Here is an 11,533-nt window from a genome sequence, read left to right on the forward strand (position 1 = left end):
GCTGGAGTTGGGCACTGAGCAGCGAGTGAAGCTCTTGCGGGACCATCCCGAGTGTGGGAAAGGCGCATGGCTGTGAGGCGAGGCGGGGTTTGTGTGGGACCGCGGAGGGAGTGGCGTTCAGTGCAGCGTGAGCAGCCGCCCCTAGGGGCCGAGTCAAGCTGTCTTGTTTGGGGGCTCTGACTCTGCTTTTTGGGGCCTCTGGCAAGGCACGATACTTGTTGCGGGCGAAGAACGGCGTTCCCTAGCGCGCCTTTCATTTCCAGGCTCTCCCAGCACCTCGCAGCCAGCTTCCTGGTTTTGCGCCGCTCTCAGGCTGCCACCAAAGGCCCTGCAAGGTCGGCACAAAGCGGCGCTCTGAAGGAGCGCATTCCAGCGCGCCCTGAGAAGGATCTTGGGTCGCCGCAGGGGCAGATGCTGGGAGCGGCTCCAGGCCCACACAGGCCCTGCCCGCAGAGGTTGCTGGCAGCGCCGCGCCCTTCCCGGGGAATCCCAGCTGGCTCCAGTTAGATCAGCAGCTCCGTCAACAGGAGCCCAGAGAGGGATGCTGAAAGTTGGGGTTAAATTATGATGGGCTGAACGTGCCTGTTTACGCCTTCAGGGGTGCGCTGTAGGGCAGCCGCGTTGAAATGAGAGCAGCCGAGATGGTGCTGAGCCGCTCGCCAAAAATTTCCGTGAGGATTGCAGGGGTGTTCCCTCAGACTCCAGTTCATACAAGCATGCGGCTCGGAGGAAAAGTAACCCGGAGATCGGCGATCAGCTTGATTATCGTATAAACATTCGTAATGGGGAACTCTCTTGTCTGTTGACCTCAGTGTTTCACCGAGATGCTTCATGTGCCTAAAGGAGGAAGGAGCCATGAGGAGATGCAGTGGCTAAAGTCCTGCGTTGTGTAAGAGCTCTGAAAAAGCCCGGTTTTGCACGCATTCTAACCATAAAGAATGCTGTTATTCGAGCCTCGGTCACTCTTCTTGTCACACTGTCTCTGCCACTGTCATTGAGGGATCTAATGTCTCAGTGATGACATTACCTGACTGACGTTTCCTGTTTATTTCTTTTTAAATAACAATACCAAGCACTCACAAAACATTTTGCACTTTAAAGCAATATTGAGCATTAACTAATGAGCCTGCTCACACCCAAATGAGCTATATGATACCATTATTACATGCAGATGGTCAGAGTGACTTCCTCAGGGGTATTGTGAGTCAGTGCCAGAGGTAGCATTATGCTCCTGGTCCTATTTCACATTCATTCCAGCAGACTGTAGAGCTTTGCACACCTGGAAGGTTTGCAAAACCATTATGAATGATTAATTGATTCATTTTGATAGATTCATTGATTAATGCATCAATTTATTTCATGTAAAAGGCTGCAGCTGTGAAATTCAGTCTCTTATTCACTCACAAGATCCTAAAATTGTCAGTTTTCAAAACATGTATTTGCAATCCTGTGATGTGCTGAGTGCCCACCCTTTTCAGTTGGTACAGAAAAACATTCTCATAATCTGTTTTGGTGGAGGGAAAAGGATATTTTGGTGTCACTCTATCAACTTTCTTTCTGCATCTTGACCTTGTGTTGAACCATTTTTTTCTTTACACTGAAAGGAATGAGAAGGAGGTGTCTTTGCAAACAACCTATGGGCCAGATATGGAGAGGTGAAAGAAGCAGTGGGGGGAACCATGAATTCCATAGGAATTTCACTAATTGGCACAGACTGTTACTCACTCAAGACTGTCCTACATGTCTGGATTTAGAGGGAAAAAAACAGAGACACATGGAAAAAGAAAAATGAGGGGGTATACATTATAAGGGGGTATTACACATTTCAGGAAGTCTGTACCTTTCAAGTGCCTCAGCCAGTGGGGAAAGGAGAGGGAAATGTGCCCAGGAAATTAGGATGAAAAGAAGGCTGCATCCCCTCAAAATTTTGAGAGACCCCATGGGGAATGCCCATGACATCTCCCTTTATTCAAATAAAGTTACAGGACTCCTCTGTCTCCATTTTGGACATAAACCTCAGATATTTGTGGATTAATTTTCCTGACAACAGCTTTGTTCATGGACCCTTTGTAAACTCAAATTTAACCAATAAACTTATTGAGGTCTTACTCATTGCTTCTTTTCTAGATAAGATTGTTTTCCTCTGTTAATGCTTTTCTGTTTCAAGGTTGGGGGGGGGGGGGTTTCTCATCAAATGCTAATAACACCTGTTGTTCTTGAATGACTGATCTGAGATACTGGCTATGTCCAGATCTCACAAAAACCCTGGAAAATCGTGCTGCTTACATCAGAAATTACATTTTTGCATATGGACACAATTAAGAACTTAGTTTAATGTGCAGCTTTACTTCCAGAATGCATAAAAGGCATCATCTCCTCTCTTTGATCTTTGCTTCCTTTGATCTTTCTGTTCTGCTGTCATCACAGCAAAGAAGTGTAGAAATGTTCCAACTATGTTTCTCTATTTCTAATAATTATAAGAACTATTTTTTCTTTAGCAAAGTATAGGAATACTCAACAAAACACCAGAACCATCATACTGGACACTTAGTAGGTACCATGTTAGGAAAAGCACACAGAAAGTGATGAAACAGATCTTCGTCTAATTCATTTTTCACTTTTGTCTCAGTGAAAATGAAGGTGTGACTGAAATTTATTTTAGAAATTTATCTAAGCAAGTACTCTTCCATTCACCAAACAGAAAGGGGCTATTATAGCAGTTTGAGAATGGCCACAAGTATTGCATAGTTTAGGCTTCCTGTAAGAATCTTGATCAGTAAAAATCTGTGGATGAAAAGGTCACACTTTCTGAAAAAAAAGGAACCAAATCTCTGCATACAATGGTTAAATATTATAGAGCTGCCTGGTATTCTCAAGGAAGTCAGTATGCCCCTATTTTAGAACTTTTCAATTTGTTCTCTTTCATTTCTCCTTAGCATCTGAATCATCAAACTGTATAGTTTTGGTGTTACTCAACAGATGGACGTTTTAAGTAAAATTGTACCCACTTTCCTAAAGCAGAATCGTATTGTTCCAAACAGAATTTAAGAAAAAATACAATTAATTATTCTGATCACAGAGACAGAAGAGAACTATGCTCATGTAACAACTTTCCACTGGTCTAATTGGATACAATTATGTGTTAAAAGAATCACTCCTCTGAAAACTGCAGCCCACCTCAGAGTCAGTTTATATAAAAATACATAAATATGTAACCTGTCATAGTGCATGAAATGCTGCTATCCTTTGTTAACTAGAACTATTCATGAACTTCTCATAAATTCTGAAAATACTTAATTCTTTTCCACTCCTAGAGTTATTGTAAAACATTTTTGAGCTCTTCTCAGGTGGATTCTTATTTGATTCTGTGATCAGTTTGTAGGGAAAAGCAGGTGAGGTCCTTCAGGCAACAAAAAACATACATATTTTGAACTTGTACAAGTAAACAAATAAAACACAGCATTTTATTTCTATGGATTGGTTTCTCTGCAGAACATGTCTCCTAGATAAGGAGTGTATAATATACCTCATATAATTAGGCAATATTTTAAATTAAACTTTTATGAAGTCTCTAAAACTATTCCTATATCTACTGAGGTTGCTTCCATCCTTTGTTCATCATCTTTTTTCTCATGGGTAAGCTTAGATTAACAAGGAATTGGGGACAGAAAAATAAAAAAAAAGGAAGCAAAACCAGAGATGTGTGAACTGCTGCCTGTTTATCTAAGAGCAGCTTCCTGTCTCTGTATCTGATCAAGCAGAAGCAGACGCTTTCCTTAGAAGCAGATACGGGTTACACTGCCAATGGCATAACGGGAACCGCTGCACGGGGACACGTGGTGGCCAAGGTAAGTGCTCAGGAGCCTGGGACAGCTTTCACCGTTCTGGGACAGGTTTCAGCCTACCTCTCCCTAATGGGATGCTGATATCATACATCTGAAAGGAGGGACACAAAAGGGGCTGGAAAAGATTGCTTTGGGAGAAGGATTATTTCAGTCCCAGATCAGCCAAAGCATGAGACTAAGGCAAAAGACATCAAAAGATTGAATTAGGAAAGATGTGCCTACGATTATGAAAGAAAACTTGATTAATTGTTGTAATGGCATTGCCATGATCAAAATACTGTTGATTACAAAATGGGGGAAGAATGGAGAAGAACTGTATTTGGGCATGAATTTTCAACATTCTGAGCTGTCCCATCACTGCAAAATGTGCCTCAGGCCTCACAGAGCGTTCTGGCAACTCTTCTGTTAGTGTTCTCCAGTATTTTCAGACAATGTTAAGATACCCAGTGCTATTTATATGAATATGCAAAATGTTTAGAACTTAGCAGAAAAATAAGCTCTGGTAAAAATAGCTTCTTTGATGCCATGTATCATGTCTATGAAAATATATTGTACATCTTTCTGTATGCATAGAGGAAAACATGAGGCACTTAATGATGTGGCAAAATAATACTTGCCTGCATGGCCTACATTCTAAAAAACATATGGGGTTTTTTTTCCTGTTTGCTCACATTAAGTGAATGTTTATGCTCAATGAAACAGTCTGTAAAGTATATCTTAAAGTTAAAAAGGCTGAGCTCTTTTAGACCTGGTTGAGTCTCTACAGAATCTCATGGAGACCTGTGGGTGAAATTCATTGTTTCATGAGGAAAACTGCTGTTAATTTTATGCAAAAAGCCATGTTTCTGAAAGGTGTATTTAAACTCTCCTAAACTGCTAAGTTTTTCAGAATTTAAATGTAAGATCTCATTAGGTAAAAAGAATCAGCTATGGAACATCCCCTGTACTTGAAGAACTCAACTTGGCAATAGAACTTATTTTGAGAACACAAAGCAGTATACTTTGAAATTGCTTAAAGAGATAAAGGAAAACAATCTATCTTTCCATCTTATGATTGATATACCATATCACCAGTACAGCAGCTACTGCACTAGCTCTCACAGCATTGTTCCTTTTTTACCTTACAAATAGGGAATACTATTATATAGTAATACTATATAATACTATTATATAATATAATATTAGTATAATAATAGTAATAATAATAATAGTATTATATAGTATAATTACTATATAATACTATTATATAGTGAATATTCCTATCTTTTTTTACAGACAGGAGTAGGGAATATCCTTTTGTATTTAAGCTTATGAAAATTTAACTTTGTACTTTGTGACTTTCAAAATGTCATAAATGGAGAGACTATATAAAGCTCTCTGTGAACCTGAAGAAGATGCTGTAGAAATGTGTTGATACAAATACAGTGTATAATGAGTACATTTCACTACAAAATCTCACAGGGCTCCTTTACAGGCTTGTTTGCATACAGTACTTGAAGCGTAAAGTTTGCTAGTCCATTTCTCTAAATTTTTTTGTCTTACTGACTCTTCAGAATTCCTGTACAGCAGGTTTTCTGTAGCAAAATAGCAGAGGCAGAAACTATGGTAATAATTGGATAATGTATCTGAAAGAACAAATTACTGTTAAGAATTTTAATTTTTTTTTTTTATTTGAAACATCTGATGCCAAAACAAGTCTGTAAAATAAGTCACAAATATATGGAATTAGTCACAGTTGGTTTGGACCATGAAAGTCAAACCATTAGACCATATCATTAAACGAAAATTCCTTGATGGTTAAAAAAAATACATAATTGGGGAAAATAATAAAATATTGTTTTTTAGGATAGCTGTAAGCCAATACCATCCTCCTAGGCAAAACCAGCAGCTCTGCTCAGTAGCAGAGAGAAAATCTGGGAATGCTTCAGATCATGCGTTCAGGTAAGAAAAAATCATCTTGCATTACAAAGTCCTAATTATGAAAAAAAAACAACTCAGCAAGAAAGTGTGATATGGACTACTTCCTCTGAAATAAGGCCACAAGCAATTTGAGTGAAATGTGTTGTAATCAGGGCGAAGTGGTGCTCTCTGCTTTTATATTTCTGTGCAAGAAACTGCAGCGTGCCTTGAGGTAGGCTTCATTTGCTGGCTCTTTGACACACTTAAGTATAGGTCATCAATACGTGCCAGAATGACACACTTCTTGTTATTACCATCACTGTAAGCATGTCCTCTTGTAAGTACCATAAATGTGTCATCAAAGTTCAACATGGATTTCCTGGGAATGCTGCACAGCCTCCAGGGCTGTGTTCATAGGAACTAAGGAACATACTGGTTAAAAAGAAAAGAAAGCAATGGGATATGGTGACTTATAAATATGAAGGACAAAAAATTTTTCAAGTGGTCTCAACTGACTTCTTTGAATATCATTTTTAGTGTCCCAGCCTGCCATTAGACAATTAAACTTTCAGATATTAGTTCCTTAAGACAGGTGGCAGAAGAGCAAAGCAAAGTCGTGCTCCAAAGAACATGTGGTTTATTCAGATAAGAGCAATAAAAGGAGAAGTGTTTTACCTTATTATCAGTAAGATCAACAGAGTGAAATTCTAAGAAATAATGAGCTAAAATGAAAAAGCTGAAAAAAACCCAAGTGGTATGAGGAAATTAGCATGTTGGTCTACGAATAGATACAAAAGAATCTGTTGTGGGTAATAAGAGAGAAGTTGGGAGCTTACAAGGATTTTGAGTCTGTAATACAACAAGTTAACAAAAGAGAAAGAGTTTATGGGGGAGGGAGAAGGAATTCCAATTCCTCAGTCACGAGACCAGGAAACACTGCCTCATACACTTGCTGCATTACACACATGCTTCTGAAAGGGCACGTTTCCCTCTTAGACATGAAGAGACCTGTCACAGGAAAAGAGATGCTAAAGTGTGATTAGGAGAAGAGGTAGGTATTTTGTCTTTGATTCATCTGGTCTGTCTGCATACATTTGATTTCTCTTTGGTGAGAAATGGGTCACAAAACCCTGGCATCCAATTTCTAGAGCTAGGTTTTTATTTTGTGATACTTACCTGTACTGATAAGCTTACAATGCCTTATTTACTGTGTGGTTTTATGAAACCAAGCTGAAATGCAGACATCTTATGCTTGTCCTAAATATAGACACTGCATTTTTTTTAATTAGTCATTATGTTGATAAGGTTCCTCAATGGACCAAATTGGCAAGTCCTTCTCAAGAATTTTCCTAGGCTTTCAAGCTTGTGAATGAGATTAGCTTTAGCTGATAATTTAGGCAACTTGATCAAATAAGGCAGTGGCAGGTAAAACTGAGTATGTGTTTTCTGGGTAGTTTTGTCATTGCTCTTTTTTTTTTATGAATAATAATGAAAGAGGCTTTTTTGTGGACAAGAGATCCATATAATAACCTCTCAGCCCAGACACTAAACCTGTTTTGGGTTTTTCTGATAAACCCACAAACACATCAAACCTATAAAAGGCTGATTTTTTTCTTACCACATGGAAAAGTTTCTGCCCACAAGATGTATTGCACTGGAGTTCTTTCCCACGTGAGAATAGTTGTAGACGTGCTATCTTGCAACCCACTCATTCTTGAGCCTCTTCACCTCTGCTGCAGCTCAAAGCACAGATCCAGCTATCACAGCAGTCTCTCAAGCAGTTAGTATATTTGGCAATATAACTGGTCTGCAACCAATATTTTCCATTTTTTTATATTTCCTGAATGTAACAATTAGTTCTCTAGAGAAAGGCACTGCCGAGTGTCAGAGCTGTGATACTATGAGTGTCAGCTGTCTCACAACTACAGATGTACACCCTTTCTTACCCTCTCTTCACCCTTTCTAAAGGTCAGCTCTTCTACATGTTCCTAAGGCTCACACACAACACCTCCAGTCCCACTGCTTTAGTCAGGACTGCCATTTTACTGACATTTTCATGTTGAAGCTGTTGATAACCACAGTCCTGGAAGTGACTAAGAAAAGTTTAATTTCTCATGGCTTTATAAGCTCATGCATCACAGCTGCAATTTTTAGAGGGAAAAAGTGTTAATGAAAAACTGTTCTCAGTCTCCACCTGACATGTTCACAGGGAAACCCAGGAGATTGTCATGTGCACGCAGGAACCCCATAGCCCGGCGGGTTTCACACGAGGGTTTCTGGTACATGCAGTGAGTCTTGCTGGAACAGCACACTTGATGGCAGGTTTCTGTGGGATCACATATAAAGGAGGAGAGAGGAAGCAGGGATGTGTGAGGATGCAAACAAGACAAGAGTGATTTGCAATACAGAAAGATACCAGACACACATTTTCCCCTTCTTGAGCAGATCCCAACATCCAGCGGTACCTGAATCCCTGTATTTCTATCCTTGTCTCTCCATTGCCTTAGGAGGGAGGAGGTTGTTTGAAATAATAAATCTGCCATATTCGTATGCCCAAAGCAGTGTTTACCATAATAATAGAAAGTGCACTTCTGTTATTTTATTTGTGGCCCACTTTCTGATCTCCTTTAACTCTCCCACAAGAGAGACCCAGGATTGCAGGACACCACCCCACTCCTTGAAGAATGAGTCTTAACTACTCATTCCACTTCTGCTGTGGAAGCTTCCATCTAAGTGACTTTGACAACCTTTGATTTTGGGTTCCTATGCATTCATAACTCCGGGAACATTAACATCCTCTGATCTCATAAAAACAGTTTCTCTTTTTTAGGAAAAAAAAAAAAAAAAAGACACCAAGAATCCCATAAAAACAACAGAAATGTAATAGCTGACATTTTTCCTTTTTGGTAGCAGAAAGCTGGAATCTTGTCAATCAGGTCCTGAAGAACTAACAGATGACAACCCATCAGACTACAACAGGGGGTTTTATTGCACACAGGCTGGAATTATCTCAAGGATACTACCGGGGTGGACAATGAACAACAACACTGAGTGCCACGATGATCACACCCTGGATAAGTATTTGTTTCCATTTGTGTACAGCATTGTGATGATGATCAGTATTCCTATCAACTGCATATCACTCTATGCATCTTGCATTCAGGTGAGGAAAAAGAATGAGTTGGCAGTCTACATCTTTAGCCTGTCTCTGGCTGACCTTTTGTACTCTTTGATTCTGCCTCTGTGGATTGATTATGCCTGGCATGGAGATGACTGGAGGCTCTCTGCCTTGCTTTGTCAGATTTTTGCCTTCCTTACATATATGAATTTCTACACCAGCACTGCGTTCCTTGCTTGCATCTCTCTTGACAGGTACCTGGCATTAGTTCACCCCTTGAAGCTCCAGTACTTGCGCACAAGAAGATTTTCATTGATTGTCAGCATAATTGTTTGGCTTCTGGAAAGCATCTTTAATTCAGTCATATTGGTGCACAAAGAAGTATTCAATGATCCTTGCAATTTCACTAATCATATATTATGCTATGATAACTACCCCCTGGAAAGGTGGCAGGCGAACATAAATTTATTCCGGATATGCTCGGGGTACTTGGTCCCTTTGATAATCATTGTGTTTTGCTACCATAAAATCTACCAAGCAGTGAGGTATAACCAAGCCACAGTAGATGAAGAAAAGAAAAAAGTTAAGAAACTTATTGTGAACATCACAGTTAGTTTCATTGTTTGCTTCACTCCTTATCATGTTGTACTGCTTATCCGCAGCATCAAAGAACCTTCTACCTCTGACCCACATCTTTTGTTGCTGATGTATAAGATTTACAGGATCACACAGGCCTTAACAAGTTTGAATTGCATCACAGATCCCATTCTGTACTGCTTTGTGAGTGAAACTTCACGGACAGAGATAGTGAATTTGCTCAGGTGTTGCTTGTGCCTACAAAAGCGTGGGGAAGACCAAGTGAAAGGACATGCTCCGTGCAGTTCTGCTACAAAGAACTCTGTACTGATCACCTACAGAAGTTCTGGTGAAACACAGACTGTCAAAATTTCCTGAACCAGCACATGCAAAGGAATACTGGATAACCTAAAAGTAAAAGAAAGAAAAAATGTTCTAGGAGCTTGTGTACCTAGGAAATGTCCCAAAAGTCAGAGATATACCAGTCTAAGCAAAACCAGTAGTGGGAGCCAATAACAACTTACTATAGGGTCAATGAAATCAATGGGGTAACAACACATTTCTTGAAATCATGTGTGGTATATAAATCAGTGACAACAAACAAACACACAGTCAAGAAGGATGACATGCTGACAGAATTACTGAGGATCCCCCACAGCACTGTCTGCTGTTGCAGCTTGCTAGCCAGCCTACTGCAATGTACTAAGCTGGAGGGAGGCTGAAGTCCTCTTTGTCCTGATAAGACAGAGGGAGTGTGGTAAATTTCATGTTGTTATTTATGCTGCTATGTTGGTTCTTGTGTTTCATTAAAGACTCCAATTCTTCTTTAGCATACCCCTCAGACCATGCACTTCGTATTTTGTTTACCTCCTGTGTATGGACACTTACCTGCATTTAAGCTTTTGTTTTCCTTGAAAAATATATGTTCTAATGTATAGCTGTAAGTCATGAGTTTCATTACAATACCAGTATTGGGTTTCAGATAGTTGAAGATTCATTAATTCAAGTGCCTATAAAGAAGAAAATTCTAGCCACCAGTGTTTTAATTTGGATGAAATGTTTCCTGATACATGGAGGGGAGGAACAGAAGGATAGAAAGGTGAGGTTTCACATCTCAGCAATGTAAAGGGCCAGCCTTCAGAATTGCTTATTGTGACTAAAATCTGGAGTGTGGTTCTGTTTTCAGACTCACTAGGGTAAGGTTTACATCCATTTACTTAACTGCACATGGAGGCCTCAGCTAGAGGTTCCAGGGCTTTCAGTCTGGCAGTTTTAAAAAAAAATTAAACAAGCCAGGCAGCAATACTGGAAAACCAGCAAAGAGCATGAATGTACCAACAAACAGTAAGAATGCAAGCAAAAGAACCCACATTTTTAAAAAGTTGGAGTTAGCACAAATCAGAAGTGCAGCTGTTAATTCAGGGACTGTTCATGTACAGGCAGAAACAGCTGCCTCGCTCCCTGGTTCCTTGTCCCATCCAGACACCCGACCCTCTGAAAAGAGTTAAAATATTACATTTTTTTTTCTCTTCTCACAACCTTTTTACTTTTGCTCAATTTCCAGGAAAAGTATTTGGTTATGGTGATGTTTGTTTTTTATTTCATAGGGAAAGAATTTTTCTTTCCAATTAAAAAAAAAAAAAGGAATTGCCTTCTAGCAAATTTGTGTGGTGGAAAGATTTTGACCAGCACTCTTCAGCACCCTTTTAGGTCTGACATTATGTGTGGAGGATGTGCATAAAGTGGTCACAAGCAATAAGATACTTCTTATGAGAAAGTCCCTCTGTGTTTAAATAAAAAAATTTCTCCATTGCAAAGAGCATTTCCATTGTTTTCATGAGTTGCTCTGTGTGTCTATACTTTCTGTTAGTTTCACGTTCTGAAATGGGACCTTGCCAGGCTGCGCAAGCTGGGCTTGTTCAGCCTGGAGAAGACAAGACTTAGGGGTACCTAATGACAGCTTTGCAATCCTGCAAAGAGGATATTGAGAAGATGGAGCCAAGCTCTGCACAAGAGCTCATAGCAGGAGTGGTGTATTTTAAGCCTGGCTGGAAATTAGAGACCATGCAGCCACTTGATCAACCCCCTTCTGTCC

The 11,533-nt window shown here is 39.8% G+C and overlaps 1 protein-coding gene across 2 annotated transcripts; it reads left to right on the forward strand.

Annotated features, from left to right (window-relative positions):
- Positions 1-3,775: 3,775 nt before the first annotated feature.
- On the forward strand, positions 3,776-11,131 carry GPR65 (G protein-coupled receptor 65). Of its 2 annotated transcripts, XM_041471977.1 has the most exons (3): positions 3,776-3,848; positions 5,691-5,786; positions 8,658-11,131. In XM_041471977.1, the coding sequence occupies exon 3, from the start codon at positions 8,779-8,781 to the stop codon at positions 9,814-9,816; it is 1,038 nt and encodes a 345-aa protein (XP_041327911.1). In that variant the 5' UTR covers positions 3,776-3,848; positions 5,691-5,786; positions 8,658-8,778; the 3' UTR covers positions 9,817-11,131. The 2 variants fall into 2 exon arrangements, with proteins under 2 accessions (XP_041327911.1, XP_041327912.1); XM_041471978.1 differs by lacking the exon at positions 3,776-3,848 and having other exon boundaries at positions 5,772-5,786; positions 8,655-11,131.
- Positions 11,132-11,533: the final 402 nt, after the last annotated feature.

Source organism: Pyrgilauda ruficollis, unplaced genomic scaffold (assembly GCF_017590135.1).
Source record: "Pyrgilauda ruficollis isolate IOZ18807 unplaced genomic scaffold, ASM1759013v1 scaffold28, whole genome shotgun sequence".
Classification (NCBI taxonomy): Eukaryota; Metazoa; Chordata; class Aves; order Passeriformes; family Passeridae; genus Pyrgilauda; species Pyrgilauda ruficollis.

Bases quoted from the DNA above. Each gene is read 5' to 3' on its own strand.
- GPR65 (XM_041471977.1), top strand. From the start codon at position 8,779: ATGAACAACAACACTGAGTGCCACGATGATCACACCCTGGATAAGTAT.